At 35.9% G+C, this 23,593-nt stretch overlaps 2 protein-coding genes across 2 annotated transcripts; both read left to right on the top strand.

Moving 5' to 3' along the window:
• Positions 1-9,260: 9,260 nt before the first annotated feature.
• On the top strand, positions 9,261-14,007 carry LOC133534766 (neuromedin-U receptor 2-like). Its single transcript, XM_061874031.1, has 4 exons — positions 9,261-10,707; positions 12,277-12,377; positions 12,695-12,802; positions 13,140-14,007. Exons 1-4 carry the CDS (start codon positions 9,972-9,974, stop codon positions 13,188-13,190), a joined length of 996 nt encoding a protein of 331 aa, XP_061730015.1. The 5' UTR covers positions 9,261-9,971; the 3' UTR covers positions 13,191-14,007.
• Positions 14,008-17,334: 3,327 nt separating this feature from the next.
• On the top strand, positions 17,335-21,705 carry LOC133534765 (retinol dehydrogenase 12-like). The gene has a single exon (XM_061874030.1). The coding sequence runs from the start codon at positions 17,559-17,561 to the stop codon at positions 18,516-18,518; it is 960 nt and encodes a 319-aa protein (XP_061730014.1). The 5' UTR covers positions 17,335-17,558; the 3' UTR covers positions 18,519-21,705.
• The last annotated feature ends 1,888 nt before the right edge of the window (positions 21,706-23,593 follow it).

Raw genomic sequence — 23,593 nt, 5'->3', positions numbered from 1 at the left:
GGGATATAATCAAGTTTTTCAATTTCATACCTTACTTAGGCAACTCAGCAAGCTTCGTTGCCTAAACACGGCACTCGACTGAAAAGCTTTCTTTTATATCACAATTGTATAAAATACTAAATAAATAAATATTATAGGGACACAAATTGACTAAATCCCACAGTAAGCCAAGAAGGCTTGTGTTGTATGTAGGTACACAGACAACGATATATATAATATACAAATACTTTAATACATAGAAAACATCCATGACTCAGGAACAAATGTTCTGTGTTCATCACGCAAATAAAAACCCAGGACCATCGGCTTCATAGGCAGGGTCACTACCCACTAGGCCAGGCCGGTCGTTCGTACTATGTTGGTGCACGCAATAAAATTTTACCCAGTACTTATATAATTTATAAATGACTACGTAACCTAAAAAAATAACACCAATTTTAAACCGAAGTTAACGAGTAAGTCAGTGGTTTTACTTATGTAACTATAATTTGCCTAATCCCTACTATATTGAAATGTAATATATTATAAATGCAAAAGTTCTGTCAGCCTGTTACCTGTTCGCGCGTAAATCGCTGGACCGATTATTTGTTATGGAGATAGTTTCATCAGTTCCGGGGAGGGATATAGGGTAGGTTTAACAATCATCATCATTCCACGCGAAAGCTAATTTACTAAACATACATTCCAACACTCAACTCGTCATGTAATTTTATACAACCTAATCCCATTATCTACAATTCCCACTTACGAGGGGAGGTCCAAAAGTTTGCGGATGGATGGAATACTTATCAATGAAACTACTACTTACTATTTTTCTTTTTCAATATAATCCTCCTTATATATATTCAGATCTCACACAATCGTGAGAGATTCCATAAGGCGGGTACCAAAAGGAATACACCAAAAAGATTTTTTTTAAACCTTAAAATGCATAAATGAGCAAAGGTAGAACCTTATATAGCCACACTTAAAGTTTATACGACATTAAATTTTTAAGTTTTATAATATTATATCAGTTTTACATAAATGTTCTACAGAAATATATGGTCATAAAATAAACACAAAAAAAATACGTAAAAAAACAAAACTTAAGACTAACTTAAATCTAGTCAAAAAGACCCCCCCGAGTTGTCCCCGGCGCAAAGGTACCCATAACGCTAGCCGCGTTGCCACGTTGAATGGCGATGGATAACCTTTGCACCAGGTACGAACCCGCCCGGGCGTCAGGTGACATGTGTGAAATCGGGATATATATATTTCTAAACATATAAAAAAAAAATATCTTTGCTATCGTAATTAGCCAAAATTGCGTCCATCGGCGTGGAATTTCTTTCCGCGCAACTCCCTCTACAAATTTCGGAATAAATATAATCACTGGACATTGTTTTGCAGCAGCAGCTCACCATTGGTAAATTTTCCTCACTATTTTTCTATAATACCCGCAATAGTGCAAGTACTCCCCTGTAATAGTGGCATCCTGTTATTCCTTGACAGTCTTAGAAAATCGTAGCTACCAGCCGATTATGACACCTTGATTATTTTATCACTACATTAACTCTTCTTTAGATGAGTCTAATGATGAACCCAGGCAATGAATAGAATCAGGCGTTACTCTGCGGAAATCCATACTAATTAAAACAAAAAATATTACTTTGCTAATCCGCGAAAAGATAACGTGCTAGTCAATCAGTGCTAACCCGTTATACTTACTTGTTTTACATGCAATTAATGTCATAATATTGTATTATTGTACCTAATTATTTCCAACAGTTCCAGAACACTCAAACGTAATCCTTTCTCGCAATTTACACGTGTAAAATATCAAAAGAATGATTCTCAGGTAAAACGTAGCCACTGTTTATTAAGTGCTTTGCAAAATTAGACTTTTCTGGATGGTTGTATCTATATGAATTGGTATAATTCATATAATGTATTCTTAATGTGTTCCCAAATAGATATACGAGTAAATTTGGCTGATCCTCATCCCTATCCCAACCATTCCGCGAATTTTTGACCTCCCCTCGTAACTGCGCAAACATTAATAGCACCTATACATTCGAAATATTTCAGTCGAATGTGAGAGATCGAACTAATCGGCATAGAACATTATGTACTCATGTCGTCAACCTAATAATTGACTTAAAATAATCAATCGACCATAAGAATAATTTAGTAAGTTTCCATTGGTTTCGTTTTGAGGCTTGGTATAAGGATCAGTAGGTACTAATATAAAAGTATGTATATGACTGAGAATTTTGGTGATGTCAATATGACGATGTGGACAGAGTTTGTGAAAGACTCTATTGCATTCGAGCAAGACCTTAAAGTGATATATATAGTCGGCATGTGCCTCATAACAGTCATCAGCATGTTCATGAATCTACTGATATGTCTTGTAATTTATTTCGACAAAACTATGCATACTGTTACCAATTACTACTTGTTCAGTTTGGCAGTATCTGACTTCATGCTGACTATTGTACTGTTAGTTGTGCTCCTTGAACTATTTTTAATGGTACATATTTCAGTAAAATAGCATGTAAAATTCAATTTTTTGGAATGATAAGCCTATGCAATTATAGCATTTTAACTATGACCGCATTATCTATTGAAAGATACATAGCAATTTGCCATCCCTTGAAAATAAAGGCGCCTCCGAAATTACGACAGGTGATGAAAATAATAATTTTAATGTGGGCGGTGGCTGCCGCAGAGACGGTGCCTGAAATAATTAGTATGGAACCGCTCCAAACATTGACCTGCTTCATTGTTCCAACGGTGTACACCAGAATCGTGAACGGAGTGCTAGCTATGCTGACATTTTTTATACCACTGCTTATAATAACTACCGCATATTCCATGATAGTTTTAAAAGTGAATTTAAGGGGACAAACGGACTTATCAAACAGAACTTCCAGTCATAGAAATCCCAGAGGAAGAATCAATAACTTAATATGTGAGTACACATTTGGATAAAATTTGTCACGATAACGCTCTAATTGTTTTGTATGTTACTGAAGCCAGCTTTGCTTGTTATTGTAGGTAGTAGGTAACAGTCAGCCTCAAAAGTAGCAGAACAGACTACGCGTCCAAAGCATTTACCATTCGCCAGCTAAACAAAAAGATGTGTAATTCAAAGCACTTTTTAAGTATGAGTACCTCTTAATGGAATGGTAAACCACATTAAACATATCAATGTGTGAGAAAAGAATAGGGTTGTTTCCATCTACAAATCTTAAGGCAGAATTGTATCCCATAAATTCTTTTGGATTATAAGAACATGTTAAACTACTTTTAGGGGACCTGTAATGACCATATTTTTGTAAATATTGAATTAAAAATATCTTTTGGCACACGTCACGTGACCAAACTCGAAACGTCTTTGAAGATTCTGATGACGTCACAACTCTCGGATTGACACTGTTGACAGTTAGACGATAAACAACAAATGACAAATGTCAGTTGACAGTTCGTATCTTCTACGTGTGTATGTAGTTATGTGTCAAACCGTAAACTGTGACTTCAGACAATTTTCAGAGCGTTTTGGGCGCGAAAGCGTCTGTCAATATATATTTTGTTAATTTAACATATTTAAAGCCGTTTTTAGTATAAAAGTTGAATTTTAGGGCAACTTTTAGTTAATATAGAACGTAATACAAGCGTTTCAAAATATTGGAAACAACCCTATTATACTTGCACGCTTTCCTAATAAAGAAATTACCTATCTTTGTACATTTTTGCGTAAAGGGAATGTGTCGGTTCAAAGTTTCAAACGAAGAGTTCTAACATTAATTTTAATATTAACTATTAAATAAGGGGAGTAAGTAAATATATCGTTGTCTAATAAGTACCCACAACACAAGCTTTATTGAGCTTAATGTAGGACTTAGTAAATTTGTGTAATATTGTAATTATATAATACTGATATCCTTTTTTTATAAATTGATCCTTTAATGTGCGTCAACATTCAAGCTAAACAACATATTCTACGTATTATTTCATTATTTAAATGGTAATGAATAAAGTTTGAAGTTAAAAGTTTGTATTTTAAAAGATTATTTTACTGACCATAATTACCTATATGACCAAGTCAAATAAATAAATAAATATTATACGACATTATTACACAAATTGACTAAGTCCCACAGTAAGCTCAATAAGGCTAATCTTCCTGTAATCTCCAGTTTTTGTTATCGTCAGCATAAAGTAGGTAAGCAGGATGACTTCAAAACTGAAGTAACAACCTTAATGCAAATATTAAGAAGCAACAGGAGTGGTCATTTCTCCATACAGTCACGTCCGAAAATATCGATACGAAAAATGTGGCAAAAATATGTATACACTACATTAATATACGGGCAATTAAGTCGTGTATACATGTTTTTGGCACTTTTTTGTATCGATATTTTCAGACGTGACCGTACAAACGTACTCGACTGTTTCCTTCGTGGTTTTTGAAGCTAGAGCAATGATTTTTTTCAACACAGATTATCATTATCAATATCTGTGTCGGACTGAATATTTTTTTTGATATTTTTGTTTCTTAAGAGGCCGTTATCGATTTTAGTCGCAAAAATGTCAAATTACAAGTACTGGTTTCTATTAGCACGTCTTGCTATGTTTCATTTTAATAAATCAATTTTTTGACAACAAACGCACTTAATTATTAATGTTTTTTTTTTCTGATGGACGTTTAGGCATACTCGCGTAAAGCACTAATTTTAAAGCTTTTATTTGCAAATTTTGTAAAGTTTGTACTGCTAAATATGGTAATTTTGTATTACACATATCCTGTACTTCAACTTTAATAAACTATGTTTTTGTTATTATAAAATTGAAGTAGTGTAAATTAAAGTTAGACGAAATCAGTTTTCTCTAGAAATTACTTCAAAACAAGTGACAATTTCTCTAAAAATCGACTTATTTTCAACGAAAGTAATTTTGATACTTAAACAATCTACAATATTTGCTGAAACTGTTCTTATACATCATTTTCTATAATTTACCACCATAATTTTTTTATGATTTTTAAAAACTGTCCCTTCTTGTCACATATTACCGGGGACGCAGGTCTCGGGGTGCTAATAGAAACTAATACCTATTATTTAGATATTGCGTAACAAAAGGTGTACAATTTCAACGACTTCAATTTTAATCCACCAATTTTACATTTTTGCTCTAAAATCGTTACCAACAAAAACGGCCTAATTGACAAGAGAAGCATGGTATTCAAAACTGAAAACTATTAGCTTAAAAAGCAAAACAATCTGACACAGATAATTTCATTACCATTTAGATCTCAAAATATTGTTACATTTGGTTAAGTTTTGTACGAAACATCGTTTTTTGAGATTTTTACGCAGGATTTTTCACCTAACTTACAAATTGTCCTTATCGCACTAGTTTTAGGAGCGGTTTCCGTTAGCGAGACGGATATATTCACCTAAAATCTTTAAATCTCAGCTCCCATATCCTGTTAAAGAATAAAGGTCCTAAAAGATCCTAAAGGAGTTTCTTTTGGTGCGTTGTTTCATCCGTTACTATTGATGACTGTACTAGTTGACCTTATTTGACATGTGCTTGCATCTAGCTTCATTCAGCGTGGTGTAGCTACCTACACAATGTAAAATACGCATGTGTCTTATCAAGTTATCACTATTACCTACTACACTTTATATTACAGTCCCCCGCCGCGCCGCGTCTGTATGTTTGTATGTATATATGTTTGCATGTGGTTTTCGCCTATCTAAGTGATTCTTGAGGAATAGGAGTATAATTTGTTAAGATTTTGTGTAACCCGTGCGAAGCCGGAGCGGGTCGCTTGTTTTTTATGACTCTTTACGAGTATAAAATAGACAATTAGAAATGGGTTATTATCTGGATAATCTTGTTTTGATTAGGTTTAGCATAAGTTTACAAACGAATTTATTCTATATTAAAATAATACATTTAAAGTAGGTAACAGAAAAGCGCCGTATAACGCTATCGTGTTTATTATTATTCGGTAATTTTAATGAGCACTCGCTCCTTTTTTTCAGTTGCAATGACGGTGGCCTTTCTCGTGTGTTGGATGCCTCACTTTATTATAAGAGTACTTTTTGCTGTAATGGAACCTATGGAGCTGATAAACGCCCCAAAAGTAAGTTTTATAATTATGATTTTCAATTTACATAAAAAAATTAGAACAATTTTAGCTGAAAGTTATTAAGTAAATATGAAATATATCTAAGTCCGTAATGGGTCTAATGCGATTAAATTTCATTAGGTATTATGCCTTTAATCCGAGGTTTCAGCTAGTTTGGACTAGCTGTGGTCCCGTAAGACTTACCTCCATGTCAATGGAAATATTGATAAACAACAATAAACTACCCGATATCAGTTAGATAATAGTGATGCGAGGATAATAAAAAATAATAATATACTAAGTCCCACAGTAAGCTCAATAAGGCTGGTGTTATGGGTACTTAAAAAAAATATTTATAAATAGTTAATAACATAGAAAACACACATGACTTGATAACAAATATCCATGCTCATCACAGGTATAAATGCCCTTACCGGGATTTGAACCCGGGACCACCGGCCTCATAAGAAGGGTCACTACCCACTAGGCCAGACAGGTCATCAATAATATATATCCTCGGAACGTGAGCTAGGCGATCGAAATTAAAATAAAACACCCTAACAATGTCAACAGGGAAGACGGGTACAAATTATCGTCAACTTGGGGAGCAGTGATTCAGATGCTGAAACTAAGGGATGTGATGATCGGATCACTGTGCCGATATAGTTAGTGTTGCGTGTCGTGCCGTGGACAATAAAGCCCGTCGCAGACGGAGCGATAATATATATTAATATACATTAAGATACCAAAATATATATCGCTGTCTGTCTAGTACCTACATTGTGAGAGAGACGAAATATATCGTTATATACCGAGCTATATATCGCAAGGTATCTTAAGAAGCCTTACTGTAAGATAAAGCGCTGTTATGATGATGATGATGACTGTAAGATATCTTTTGGTATATTATCGCTCCGTCTGTGACGTGACAGGCTTAAACATTTAACAAGATTGGAAGGATCAAATTATTTGTCGACTCCGAACATTTATATAAACTAATATCGGGTGGTTTAGTATTGTTTACCAATTACCAATATCTCTATTGGCATTTTGCTGGGCCGTCAGTCTTCCGTGACCACAGCTGTGGGTGAAACGTGAAATTTAATCACGTTAGACTCGTTAATGACTTTAAATATGTGAACAAAACGGGAGAGTTTATTGTGTTATAACATAAACACTGCGGGCACTGCGGGGTTGCATAATGCATCGCATCCTTAATATGATTTGTAGTGTTTAGTTTTAAAATATAATATGTATGTTAGTTTTAAGGTATTTGTCTTTGGGCCACTAGATGCCTGAATTAAAGATTTTCATTCATTCATTCATAGAATATTACTAAAACACAGCTTCGACTGTTTGGTGCATCATGGCCTCACACGTCACTACCTTCGTTCTTTTAGATATACATCACACTCTTGTGGTTGGACAAACAAGACGTGGGTACTAGTGGGTAGTGGGGTGCTGTGATTCGGTTTTTATAATTATTTGAATACCTACTAAAATTTGGCGATATCGTTGTAAGATTGATACGATGTAATAATATAAATGAAATATTTGTTGCCAACAAATGTTATAACATTAAATTTATAACATGAGGAATTCGGGGATAAATCTAAATCTTGGTGGCAGAAAATATAGTTGTCGATATTTTTTGCATTTTGTTGTTGCAGTTATGGAAAATTATTTTCAAACTGGTCCCCATAAGCGGCTGGTTTTGTGTGATACTGAACCCAATTATTTTTAGTCTTGTATCCACAAAATTCAGAAGAGCTCTCAAGGTAATTAGAACGATAAATAACCAACTTTACAATGTCTCATAATAGCTTTAACCCTTTGAACGCTTTATGTCATAAACACAAACATCACTCAAACGCCAAGCTCCCGGACGCAAGCGAGCTAATGTAAACCTTACTCGAAGGTATGAAGGTTACTTTGCAAGCATACGTCATGACACCTATAGTTGTCCTTGGCACTGTGGGCACGACTAGTAACGACGCCTTTAGGAGTTCTTGGTGTTCAAAGGGTTAATAGCTATTGGAAATCAATTTGAATAGCGAACATACGATTAACAAATAAATGAGTTCTCCAATGGTTGTCAATAGGCCGCGTAGCCAACGTTAACGCTCCGTAGCGTAGCGTAGTCATATCATATCCCTCTATCACTCTTCCATATTCGTGCGACTGTGACAGTTGCGTTTCGTTCGCCACGGAGCGGAGCGTGAACGATATGCACGTTGGCTACGCGGGCAGCTACCTACGGCTGTTTGGCGTGGTTGGGCAGTATCTACACTTTATTCTTATTACATTGATTGTCAATCTAATTTCCTATTAATTGGCATTAAAGTTTCAAAAAATTCGAATTACTCTCAATTGCATTAACGTTTAATAGAATTACATTATTTTTTTCATAAACAAATAATTAATGTTACTATCGCTTGGATTTACTAAAATTATAAAAAATAGCATATTAATACAAGCCTCAGTGAATTATAACTATTATAAGATCGTGATATTTTACAATGAAACTCAACAAAATGACCCTGAACCCTGGTAGTACCTAGTGGAACTCAGATTTGGTGCAACACAGACACACGCCGACTTGGTCATCCGACTCATCTTAATGAGCACTTGGAAGAGCATTGTCCAAAATAGAGCTGATGATGAATCCTGGCAGTACCTAGTGGAACTCAGGTTTGGTGCAACATAGAGGCATACGCTGTTTCGGTCATTCGACTCGTCTTGATGAGCACTTGGAAGAAAAGTATCCAAGATAGAGCTGATGCTGATCCCTGGCAGTGGCTATGTTGCTCCAAATCTGAGCTCCACTAGGTACTGCCAAGGTTCAGGGTCATTTCGTTGAGTCTCATTTTAAAACATCACGATCTTATAATTCACTGAAGCTTGTATAAATATGCTTTCAAGTAATAGTAACATTAATTATTTGCGAAATTATTGTCTTCCATTAAACGTTAATGCAATTGAGATTAATTGTTATTAATTTAATTTTAATTAACATATAAAAAAAATCTAATTAACCTTAATTCAATTAATGCTTAATGCAATTGACTAATTGCGGAATTAATGGTTTATTGCATAAACCATTAAATGGTTAATTAGAATTAAGAATTATGTCCAACATTGGGTACAGATACCTAGTGGTCAGACACGGTTTTATTCATATGTGTACGTATGTATTGTCTGTATAACTTAAATATGTTTCAGAATTTATGGAAAAAATCAACAGAAAACACCGTAATAGGACGCGTAAGTTGTTTAGAACTAAGTTAATTAAAAACATGGAAATCGGAAGTAGAAATATTAAATTATTGTAGTAAAAACAGATCTTTTAAATTAGTATTTTAAGTGAACCCACTTTTCGGTGACGGTGACGTTTCAGAGTTATTTGTTTGAGCTTAAAATAAAAGTGCCTAGTATTCATATAAATCTTTGCTAACTATTGATCATTATTTTTATTTTTGCATAATTGTACCCAGTAAAAAAGAACTCCAATTTAGAACCGAAGTTAATGAATCAGCCAGTGGTGTTTTAAGTAAATATAACTTGCCTAATTGCCTATGCGTACACACTTCCCTCATCATGTAAGTAATTTTATACTACCTAATCCCATTATCTACAATTTCCACTTAACTGAGCAAACACTATAGCGCCAATGCAATCGTAACATTTCAGTCGCATGTGACAGATCGAACTGATCGGTAAACCTATAGAAACATTACGTACCTACTATCGGCTTTCCTAGTAATCGACGATTAGTTTTTTTTTACAAAAGCTCTCACAAATAAGGTCCCTTTGGTTTCACTTTGAGGCTGGGTATCTATACAAAACTATGTATAAGACTGAGAATTTTGGTGATGTTAATATTACGTTGTGGACGGAGTTTATGGAAGAATCTATCGTATTTTTCCAAGACTTTAAAGTGATGTATATTCTCGTTATGTGCTTCATAATAGTAATTAGCCTTTTCATAAACGTACTGATATGTCTCGTCATTTATTTCGACAAAACTATGCATACTGTTACCAATTACTACTTGTTCAGTTTGGCGGTATGTGACTTAATGCTGACTTTCGCACTGTTATTTGTGCTCCATGAACTATCTTTTGATGGTACATACCTGAGTGAAACGGTATGTAAAATCCAATATTTTGGAGTTATATGCCTATGGAATTATAGCATTTTAACTATGACCGCGTTATCTATTGAGAGATACATAGCGATTTGTCATCCCTTGAGAATAAAAGCATCTCCGAAATTGCAGCGCGTGATTAAAATAATCAGTTTAATTTTGTTGGTGGCCGCCGCAGAGACGATGCCTGAAATGATTAGTGTCGCATTGGTTAGTATGAAACCGCCCCAAACATTGACCTGCTTCACTGTTCCAACGGTGTACGCCAGAGTTGTGAACGGAGTGCTAGCTATATTAACGTTTTTTATACCACTGCTTATAATAACAACCTCGTATTTTATGATAATTGTAAAAGTAAACTCAAGTCGACAAAATGATTTATCAAACGGAAGATTCAGTCACAGAAGTCCCAGAGGAAGAGTCAATAAGTTAATACGTGAGTATTTGGATCAAATAAATCTTTCTGTGTATGTTACTGAACATTATTAGGTCCAAAGTCATCGCTTCGCATGTTGAAGCCCCGCATAGTGAAATTTGAACAAATTTGTAGATTTATTTACTTTACTGTTTCGTCAGCTATCGAAGCCGATACCGCGACATTGTTACGATTTTTTTCATAGTCTGTGTAGTCATGGTTCAATAAGTTAGAGGGGCTCATTTTTTAGGGTTCCGTAGTCAACTAGGAACCCTTATAGTTTCGCCATGTCCGTCTGTCTGTTTGTCTGTCTGTCTGTCTGTCTGTCTGTCTGTCCGAGGCTTTGCTCCGTGGTCGTTAGTGCTAGAAAGTTGAAATTTGGCATGGATATATAAATCAATAAAGCCGACAAATTCGTACAATAAAATCTAAAAATTTTTTTTTTAGGGTACCTTCCCTACCCGTAAATTGGGGGTGATTTTTTTTTTGCGTCAACCCTACAGTATGGGGTATCGTTGGAAAGGTCTTTCAAAACTAATAGGGGTCTTTAACAAACATTTTTTGATAAAGTGAATATATTCGGAGATAATCGCTCCGAAAAAAAAAATGTGTCCCCCCCCCTCTAACTTTTGAACCATAGGTCCAAAAATATGAAAAAAATCGTGGAAGTAGAGCTTAAGAAATACATTAAATGAAAACTATAGCGGACATGATCAGTTTAGCTGTTTTTGAGTTATCGCAAAAAGTTTCCCCTTCATAGTAAAAAGACTTACTTTAATTAGGTACTGATTATGCAAATTTGCCTATTTCCCTCCCATCATCCCTTGGTTAACAATTTACTATACTTTAAGCTCCAGTTTAGCTTGTTGTGACGGAAGAGTAACTACGGAACCCTACACTGAGCGTGGCCCGACATGCTCTTGGCCGGTTTTATTAATAACTTGGTAGCGCATTTTTTATTAAGTTAGTAGCTATTATTACTGAAAATATTTACTGAAAAAATGGTTCTTGTAGACCCGTCTTCGTTTGGACCTATCTAAACATTTATCTAACTACACCCCACACAATGTGATATGTGATGCACCAAAAAATAATCACACCACCACTTCACATGTAGGGCAGGTAGGTTCATTGATTTTTCTAATTTTAATTTTCCCATTTTTTCGGCGTGATTGATATATACATACCACGGAGCAAAAACCCATTAACAAAACAACCCTAAAAACACATTATTTGACATGTGCTTGCATCTAACTCCATTCAAAATGGAGAAGAGATGCAGTATATAAACACTATTTTATGCACCGTATAAGAACTCATGTTGAGAAGTTTTTTTCTTACGCCAATTTGTCTCAGTAATTATACAAGACCAAAGACTGCAATCTCTAGCAACATAAAATGGAGATTGTTTATAACTAGTATACTCATTATGTATCTTATACCTTGATTAGGTTTAGCACAAGTGACACAACAACCAATAAGTCCCTTCGGAAAGATCAGGTTATAATTATAACGGTAGGTATTATTATAATTTGATATAGGAATTGACAATTGTTGTATAATTTTAACGAGCACTAATTTTTTTTTCAGTTGCAATGACGGTGGCCTTTCTTGTGTGTTGGATGCCTCACTTTATTATAAGAGTATTTCTCGCTGTTATGGATCCTATGGAGATAATTAACAAAACAAAAGTAAGTGTTAACATAACCAAACGCAATTTTCAGACTCATAAATCTTATAAAACACAACTGCACTCTCATACGAAATATTATAGCACTCCTTGGGCCCATGTAGATAAATAACACTCTAGTGGTAAGACAAACAAGACCACGTGGGTACTGGGGAGCACTGATTTAGTAATTATTATACGTACTAAAATGTGGCGTACTATAATAAAAATATGTTTTATACAATTAATGACTAAGGAAAATTTGAGGCAATAAGTGATTAAAGTGTTGGCAGAACAGGAAATATAGTTGTTAATATTTTTTACTTTTTGTTGTTACAGTGGTTGATAATAATTTTCAAAATGATCACCATAAGCGGCTGGTTCTGTGTCATAGTGAACCCAATTATTTTCAGTCTTGTATCCACTAAATTCAGAAGAGCACTGAAGGTAACACAATAATTATAAATATTATAATTAACCTATCACCTATACAAACTAAGTATAACAGCCGCTCTGCTTTACCTTAAGGTTGACTGGAACAGAATGCCTTTTGACATTAAGTCCGCCTTTAATAAATACCCGTTGCTAAATCAGCTTCAATTTGGTTTTTATTGTGCGAAAATATTCTTTTTCGCATCGGTAGGTAGCCAGAAATCCTATTCTTTTAGCACCTTTGCATACAAACTTCTATGGGGGGGGGGGGGGGTACCTTTTCTCTGCAGCTGACTATACCTGCCTTCCAACTAATATGTGACGTTAATACTGTTATTTTTCTGCGTTTCAGGGTCTGTGGAGATCTAAAATACGAAAGAGGCGAAATTATTCAAATAAATAGATAACTTTATGAAAAAGCATCTCATTGTTGTACGAGTAGTAAGCGGCATAACATAACCATCACTTTAGCAAGGCCTCAGTCCCATAATATAATTCACATGCCGGGTTAACCTCTGCTTATAATATACATAATATATGTGCAAAGTTCTCTATATCAAAGCTCATTGAGGATCAACTACAATATTAACAATAACGAACTTTGTATGTAATATTTTATTTAAAACTGGCATATTCATTTCTTATATATCGATTTCAAATGTAAAAATTAAATATAACTAGTACGTAGTTCGCCCCGAACTGAAAACTCGCGGTTCGCCAAAATCTATTACACCGCGGGCCAGCGGCATATATCGTCAGTCATCGCCTCCCGGCTGATACTTTGTCAGATGATAGTTTAGATGCTGTTATGAATAAAAAAACGGGACAAGTGCGAGTCGGACTCGCCCACCAAGGGTTCCGTACTTTTTAGTATTTGTTGTTATAGGGGCAACAGAAACACATCATCTGTGAAAATTTCAACTGTCTAGCTATCACGGTTCATGAGATACAGCCTGGTGACAGACAGACGGACGGACGGACGGACAGCGATGTCTTAGTAATAGGGTCCCGTTTTACACTTTGGGTACGGAACCCTAAAAAAATTAGTCAGCCCATTGTATCGCGGTGGAAAGACCGTCAGCTGGTCACATGAATAACATGTAAATCACCCCAAACGCATATACCGTCTCCGTTCCGTCGTGGGTAAAAATACGCGTCTTACCACTTATGTTCGCAAAGTATGCGTAATGCATAATCCGTTTATTGAACGCCTGATGGAATGGTACTGTGGTGACACACGTTTCATGACTTTGCTATCACTGTCATAAAAAGGTAAAGCGCTTATTTTTACATGTTCATGCGTTTCCTAACTATTACCTAACATTTTTTTCTCTGCGGTACTACCAGCTGATGATTTATTAATTCACAAAAGCATCTGACAACGTATGAAACGGGAGGCGATAGCAAAAATTTTTTAACGTGTTTCGGTGTCTGCCATTCATCAACCCATTAACGGAGCGGCATCGGCAGCTGCCGTCCACGAGGGCTCATCATACATAGCCGTTAACCACTATACCATGGAAATCTGTTCCTGGCTCGCGGTCTATATTATAGAGCGATTGAGTAGGTGCAACTTAGTCTACAATGAATCAAAACCTCGTACGCTATATTGCAAGGTCTGTGGAGCCCTTAACTGATAGATTTCACCATAGAGATTACAATAAATTGTATAATTATGTAGCTGTAATGTAATGTTTCTTGTCAAATGTCAAATCCCTATGGGTATTATGTTTATTTTATTTCGTTATTATCTTGGTAATTATTTTAAAATGGTAAATTTAAAAAACAATGTATACCTAAGTGTGTTAACCGAGCACTTTCATTTGATACCAAACTCGACCATATTTTCTTGGCTCTCCTTAACCCCTTGATCGAGCCTGCTCATACTATAACGAATAAAATATAATCCCCTCAACAAAACGTTTACTCAATTTCATTGGGGGACAATTTTTTAATTTACAATAACAATATACATAATGGATAAATACAGAGGATTACTATAACAAGCTTACAGGAAAATAGTTACGCATTAACATTAAAAATTAAGCCATATGAAAAAATGATGAACAGAATTCCTTCTCCCTAACCTTTAGCCTCATTTCCCGCGCACAGGGATCATTTTCATCTTTCTTTCCCATCGAAATATAGTCCATTTGAACTCAATCCATGTTAAAAAATTCACAATTATAACACGAAATGCAAAATTGTGATCAGTTTCGTTCTATCGAAAAACAGACTACGTGAAAAAATGCGGGACAATGTTAGGAACACGAGGAAGAGTGGGCAGTAGATTTTAAATCTGTGTGCACGTTATGTAAACGAGTCATTGAAATTCTTTACCTACTACTTATTTACAAGAATATTACTGGCATTCTCGTAATATACGGTGTTTACGGTAAAGCGTGCATCCAATGCACTGAGGTTCGTTGGTCAAGATAATGATAAGTTGATAACTCTTTGACCGCCAAAGAAGTTACGGCCCGCCGCTACAGGCCAATATCAATATTTGTGCATTGTGGCAAGGTTAACGAATGACGCGTTGCATATGATATGATAGGCGTGGCTTTCAAAAGGTTAATGAAATTGCAGGGTTAAATCACTGACATTTATAATAATGACTTTCATTGTCCTATAATTATAATGATGTCCTATAATGTATGTGTACGCAATGCTACTGTGTAGGTACCTATACTTACTAATAATACTAATCGAACAATGGCCAGGTTTTATATTTCGGTACATAGGTATGTAATTACAAAGTTGAGTTCAAAAAAAACTAATTTATCTTTCAAATACAAGTTGGTCAAACTCGCGCTATGAGGATTCCGTACATGCAGGTTTTTTTATAAATTAACAGGTGACGACAAAATTAACTTCTGAGCCGAGTAGGTACCTTGATGTACCGCATCACTTTCAAAATCCGCATCCGCAGCCAACAATTGATGCGGAGTTTAATGCGGATGCTGCCTACAATTCCTATAAACCATTACTTAAACACTTAGCGCCACTTGTAACATCCCACTAACTCGGTGTTAACCGGTTAAACCGGTAACCCAGTGTCAAATTATACTAGTAACCATGGTAACTCCAGGTTTAACGGGGTTAGTGCGATGGTACAAGTGGCGCTTATTGAAAAAGTGCAGTAAACATATTTTTATTTGTTCAAGAATAATGTTTTGTGAATCTTTATGCGGTAATCTATGACGAGTCTTTACGCGTATTCACTAGTTAAAACTGGTTTTAACTTATTTGATGATGTCTTAGTTGATTTTATTTATTGACTTTTTTGACAGTATTAGCTTCCCTTGTTTTTATCTCCATCGTCGCATATCTGAACATTGGACCTTTACTGATATGAACTTCATAAGATAATATTATGATAAACTAACCTCTGGCCCCGACTTAGTAACGACTACCAGTGTTGGAAAATTATCCTCCACCCACCCTTCACTGTCCCCCTGCTCCTGCTTAGAATATTATTTTCACTTTTCATGCTCGTAGAATTGGCATTTATGTCACGTGTAAGCGGCATAAAATTGCTTATTATGCTCGAGAGCATAATGTGAAATCATCTATTATGACCCTTATCAACTTAACTATAAGGTCCAAAATCTGCCATAAGTACAAACTGCCCCTGACCGCCATGCTCTTGACCGGCGCGCCCTCGACCGGCCAGAATACGATTTTTTTTTTAATACTATGTCGGTAGCAAACAAGGATACGGCCCGCTTGGTCGTAAGCGGTTACCGTGCAACTCCAGAGGTGTTACATGCGCGTTGCCGATCCTAACACCCCGTAGCCTAGTTGAGCTCTGGCAATCTTACTCACCGGCTAGAACACAACACTATGATTATCTTACGATTTTCTTTAGTCTCGGAAAAATACGGCAAAATAACCTAAAATATTGCATATTTTGTATAATTTCCTCACAATTGAAGCGAAAAGTAGATTGTACAACTAAAGCATAAATACCCCATTTTATCCTTGACCTATATAAGTCCTCGCTTACGCTCGGAGCGATAAATTGTCACGAATGATAGTGGTCGCCTTATGCCCTAGTCGTATAATCGTAAAAATTGAGATCTAAGTCGCGTGTAAGCGGCACAAATTTGCTTATTATGCCCTAAATCATAAAGTAAAATCATCAGTCAAAAAAGTGTTTTGACTTAGCAATAAAATCCAAAATCTGCCATAAAAACGGTAACTGCTGCAGCTGGCGGCCGGCGTGCCCCCGATCCCGCTGCGCGAGCCAGAGCCAGAGTACGATTTTCTTTAATAAATACGGTAAAATAACCTACAATCTTGCATATTTCTGTATATTTTCTCCTCGTAATCAGAATATACAATAACTTGGGCATAAATGCCCCATTTAATCCCCACTATATTGTTTCGGATGATATCGGTCACTTTATGCCCTAGTTGTATAATCTAGTACATATTTAGGTAGTATAATATAGGTCAATAACATATTAATAGAATACATTAACCGCTTAACAAAGATCAGTACCTACGTACTAGGTTAATAGTTTCAAGTTCATCACGGAACCTTAAAAAGATAACTATATTCACGTCACATCTCGTTGAAGTGTGCCGAGTGTGCGATGCATAATAGAGTCATGACATGCACGAGGTGAACAGTTTACTGTGACACTGTGAGACTAGTAATAGATACTAAGACTGGACTGCTTACAGGGCACCACGAATTGAAACGCAGGCCGTCATTTATTTACAACGTTTAACGTCACGTTCGTGTGCGCTCAGTGTCGTCAAGATGGGAGGAGAATTATTTGTGGCGTTTGTTTTAGTTATTATTTTTGTTATAAAACTATCTGTGTTAGTAAGTAAAACATCGTGCGAGTCTAAGATTCCTATGACGGGCAAAGTTATCATAGTGACAGGAGCCAATAGCGGATTAGGGTTCGAAACAGCAAAAGATCTGGCGAAACGTGGAGGTCGGGTCATCATGGCCTGCCGGAACGAGCATCACGCGCTCGCAGCCCGTGATCGAATCATTAAAGAGACGGGTAACTCAGAAGTCTTCTATAAGCATCTCGACTTGTCGTCCCTTGCGTCGGTGCGACGATTCGTTGAGGAGATCAACAATACGGAGAAGCGACTGGATGTCCTTGTCAACAACGCAGGAGTTAACGGCTGTGGGCATCGTTTCACGGAGGACGGCATTGTCGAAGAAATGCAAGTCAATTACTTCGGGGCATTTCTCTTAACTCTTCTCCTTCTGCCTCTACTAAAGAAAACCGGGGCGAGCCGGATAGTAAATGTTAGTTCAAACTTACACTTTTTTGGAAGGATCAATTTTGAACACATAAATAAGAAAGGCTATTATTTGAACATGTTTACGTATAGCAACAGTAAATTGTGCATAATTTTGTTTACCGTTGAGCTAGCTCGAAAGCTGAGAGGATCAGGTGTAACGGTGAACGCCGTACACCCCGGGGTGATTATGACTAACATTACTGCTACTTCCTGTGCACTTGAACGGTTTTTGTTTTCTTCTCTCTGTTGGATTTCTTCAAGAAATGTTGTGGAAGGGGCGCAAACAATTATATACTTAGCGATAGCGAAGGAAGTTGCCACTACCACTGGAAAGTACTTTATAGATTGTAAAGAGAGATACATGACTAAAAAGGCCACAAATAAGAAACTTGCTGCTGATCTATGGAATTACTCAGAAAAAATAGTGGGCTATCAAGAACCAAATAATCATCAGTGAGGTGCCAACATTATTATGCGACAAAAATTTGTACTTTTTATTAGAATTTCTGTAACTAAACAGAACTGTAACTGTAACTAGGGACGCTTTTACTCGTAGTTTCGCCATGCCATGTCCGTCTGTCTGTTTGTCTTTAGGTAATTAATTTAGGCATATGTATAATGATTATTGTATTTTCATTAACTAATCAAGCATTTACATTAAAAAAGTGACATTTGATGGAGTGGAACTGCTGATGAAGACCAGACTGGAACACCTCACCGACACGCATTGTCATGTTTGGCGATATCGCTTCTTCGTAAAGTTTGTTTAGCCAGTTATGTTTTATAGACCGCGAGCCAGAAACAGATTTCCATGACGAATCGCCTCCCGGCCGAAAACTCGTGTAGTGGTTAACAGCTAGATATGATGAACCCTCGTGGACGTTAACTGCCGCTCCGTTGGTGGGTTGAGGAATGGCAGCCACCGAAACACGTAAAACTAAAAAAAAAACATCGCCTCCCGTTTGATACTTTGTCAAATGATAGTTCATATGCTATTGTTAATAAAAAAAATCGTCAGCCGGTTATATCGCGGTGGTAAGAACCTCAGCTGATCGCATGAACATGTAAAAAATAAGCGCTATACCTTTTTATAATAGCTATAACAATAACAAATCATGAAATTTTGCATGTAGCATTTCATCAGGCGTAACGCCATGAAAAGCCATCATAAAGTGGTAAAGCGCATATTTTTACATGTTCATTTTACAGCTGACGGTCTTTCCACCGCGATACAACCGGCTGACGGTTTTTTTTTATTTAAAACAGCATCTAAAATATCATCTGACAAAGTATCAGCCGGGAGGCGATGACTGACGAAATATATGGCGCGCGGTCTATTAAGAAACATTTTCCTCAAATCTTTCAAGTCCGCAGATCTTAACAGCATACTTATAGCATCTTTAGGGTTCCGTACCTCAAAAGGAAAAATGGAACCCTTACAGGATCACTTTGTTTTCCGTCCGTCCGTCCGTCTGTCAAGTCAAGACCCTTTATCTCTTAGGAGGAGGTATCGAGTTGAAATTAAAATATATTCAGGTCTACAGTCCCTTGAAGCTGTGAAACCCTCAAACTTCTAAGTTAAGTTTAAAAAAGATACGGCCGTGTATGCCTCAAAAAAACGTATATTTTGTCACTCTCAAGGGAATAAAAATTCACTTCCCGTTGACCTAGAACTACGAAATTTGGCAAGTAGTATCATCTTACACTACAAATATAGGGGAAAATCTCAGAACACTAAATTAAACAAAAAAATAGTTACATTTGTATGGAACCCACGATGGACGAGTCCGACTCGCACTTGTCCGGTTTTTTTATTTAAAAACTAACAATTTTAATTTAAAAAGTATTTGGTGAAATGAAACTGCTCATGAAGTCCAGGATAAAACTCCTTCACGAGAAATATTTTTACGTCTTGGGGCTAATTGTAATTGCACTATGGTCGTCAATAATTTGCATCGGTGAGCAGTTGAGGTTTTACAGCGGTTACAGCTAAAATATTGCTAAAAGTAAAAAGTAAAGGGGTGTGGCCATATTTTCGGGCTGGCCATATTCGACCCAGGTACCTTAGTATTAATAATACTCATACCTATAACATTTTTTATAAAAACAAACACATTTGAAAAAGTAGTCGATAAAGCAGTTAAACATCGATAGATTATTAATATACTAGACGAAAACCCGGCTTTGCTCGGATAAAATAATAACTCTGGCACACTCAGTTAGTCATAGAAAAATGCGGCTATATAATTTTTAAGAAAAAAAAACCGACTTCAATGAGGGAGACCGGTGAAAGAACGGTTATTGTTGATTTTAGATTTCATACAATGAAATTAAACAGACAGCGTCCTACGCCTAATTATGTAGAAAAGGAGGTAACATGTTTTTTTTTGCCACTGCACCCAACTTGACACATTTCAGATTTGCCCTATGGTTGACTGGTAAGATACCCGCAATAGGGTATTCGACTGTATTTAAGATAAATTATTTTACACCATGCATGAAATAAAGCACCAGATAATTATTAAAAAAAACTAAATAGGATAGAAATATAAAAATATGCCTTGAAAACCTAACTGTTTGGCAAAGAGAACAAATTGCCAAACGTGAACTATGCATCATTGAAGAGTTCCATTCTGATCATCATCAGCAGTTCCACTTTATCAAATGTCACTGTTTTAAATGTAAATGCTTGATTTGTTAAAGAAAATACAAAAATCACTATATGTATGCCTTTCATATTTGAAGAGTTCACTCGATTCCTCATGGACCCATCATCAGAACTCGAACTTGACAAAAATTTGTTTTGAAAATTTAATTTACTTAACAAACACAGCGAACAGGAGAAATCACCAAACGTGTACTATGCGTCGTTGAAGAGTTCCATTCTGATCATCATCAGCAGTTCCACTTCATCAAATGTCATTTATTTAAATGTAAATGCTTGATTTGTTACAGAAAATACAAAAATCACTATATGTATACCTTTCACATTTGAAGAGTGCCCTCGATTCCTCATGGATCCCATCATCAGAACTGAGTTTTGACAAAAACTGGACCAATCTGTATATATATAAATTCAAACAATAAAATAATTTTCAAAATCGGTTCAGAAATGACGGAGTTATGGAGTAACAAACATTAAAAAAAAAACATACAACCGAATTGATAACCTCCTCTTTTGAAATCTTGAAGTCGGTTAAAAATGTAGGCGTGAAGGGTTGTCCTCCCATAGAAAATTTTATTTACCGCGCCTTACTTTATACATCATTTACAAACAGTGACATACATAGTCATTCTTTAAAAAAAGTTTGTGCATCTTGCACACTGGGTGCCAACCACAACCAACATGCCGTCGCAAACGTGTTCACAGTTACCGAACGCACCCGTCGCTGTCATATTCCAAATTAAAGATGGCTTACCTTTTGTCTTGTGTTTGTCATTAAATTAACACTTTTAATTGCAAAATACGCGATAATCCGAATTTTGCCAATATATGTAGTCGATTCAAAACTCTTATTTTTTAACGCTCTTTCATTTGAGTATAATTTCATTCGGGTCTACCGTTAACCTCGACGGAATTATTAATATAGAAGATTGTAACATGACATCACTATTTTTGTTCGCACATAGACAATTTACGCACACACTTGCGTTTCATTTTTGGTCACACTTTTGAAGTTTGACTGGATGTCGTTCGATACCCCCCGTTAGGGGGGTATGAGGGGCCGCTTCCGTCTTTCGGCTGCAGCGGCTGTCGCGGACCTTTTGAAGTTTGACAGTCGTTCTATACTATCCTATTTCTATGGTTTTAAATCCTCGTGGATGGGTAGTGCAGGATCCTGCTTCCGAACTTTCCTTTTTTTTTACAGTCCCTTTCCTATTAGACAGATGAGGCTGGTGCGTGCTGAGAGCTCGTGAGTCCATGAAAATAAATATTTGAGGACAATCTCACACCGGCCCCACCTACCTAGCCCTTAAGCTTGTGCTATGGGTATTAGGTGACGATACACATAGGTACTTGAATCGATAAATACCTACATAGGTACTCGTGCTTAGGTACACAGATAACATCCATAACTCAGGAACAAATATTCATGATGAACACAAATAATTGACCATACCGGGATTTCCACCTGGGAGCTGGGATCTCTTGCTTTGTAGGCAGGGTACCGTCTCGGCTAGGAGACCGTTAAATTATATGGTTCTATATAGTTCTAAATAAAATCATGTCATCGCACTTAAATTCACTTTACTTGTAACAAAGTAAGTGTGATTAAATCATTCCAGTCAGTAATTACCTACTTACTTTTTATATAGACGTGTCGATCTGAAAAAAATATGATCTGTGTTGATTAAGTATAGATGAAAATAAAATAGATATATAGGGGTATAATAAAGGTAATGGGTAAATCTCTTCGGTTACTACTAATAGAACCCCTCAAGATTGGACTAAAATGATTCACTTCGACGAATCAAATTCTTTGAAAGTATTATAACAGTTGGCGAATAAGTGTGTTTATAAAAAAAAATTAGCATTATTTCTGGATTAAGTAGTTCCCTTATGGTAAATTAAATCGAACGAGACGTTGTTTGTTTCTAATTTGTTTCAAAATCTACTTTGTAAATTATTTCCTTTTTCTTTGCCGTTTGTAATGCTTTTTGACAGCTGAAATATTATTGGTAATTCTTATATGGCGTATATCCAATGCATTTTAGTATTCTGTTTTCTTTACTGTAGATAATACAGACACTTTTTCTTTGTAAAACTCACTTACAGACTTTTTACATGTTGTTAGACAAAAATATTGGTAAGCAAACTTGTTTTCTATGTATAATTTTAAATAAAGTACCTGTATAACTATGTAGCTAATTTCTGACCTAAATCCCAGATTGTGTTAGGAGATACTCGTTTTACGATTGTAATAACTGATGTGTAGTTGTAGTTATAGTTGAACTGTATAGTTATTATTTTAACATATTATTAGCAAAGTTAAAATTTAATACCCGTTATCTTTCTCCAAACACATAGACAATATTCGTTTTTCCCATTGTCATGTACCTATCGGATACATTCCAGCATCTTTTATGCATTGTTGTCAACAAATCGAGTAAAATTAATAGTATTAACAATAATTATTCCTTGCTCACTTTGAAACTCACTCTTCACTTTGACACGATTACAATAAACAATGCTTAATGAACGCCTACTTCTTGATGTAAACAAACTTGTTTCCTATATACCTAATGTAATAAAAAAGGTACTTTATGATAAATAAAAGACGGCTTGTGGTGCGTAGTATGTATATTTCCAGACTGATCGGTCTAGCTTAAACCCACCCTCAAGTACATTTATAATAATTTATATCTACCCCATATTCAATACCTAACACCTCCACCCTTATTTTCTAACTTAGGACAACTAAGTTATTTAATACATCTATGGATATAAATATTGACTGTTATTGCAGGTGCAAAACAATACGGTTAAGTTAATCAGTTTTCCTTAAGGCTAAAGCGAGTTTACATTTGGAT

Source organism: Cydia pomonella, chromosome 2 (assembly GCF_033807575.1).
Source record: "Cydia pomonella isolate Wapato2018A chromosome 2, ilCydPomo1, whole genome shotgun sequence".
NCBI lineage: Eukaryota > Metazoa > Arthropoda > Insecta > Lepidoptera > Tortricidae > Cydia > Cydia pomonella.
The sequence above is the reverse complement of the archived record's forward strand: the minus strand, read 5'-3'. Positions and strand labels throughout refer to the sequence as shown.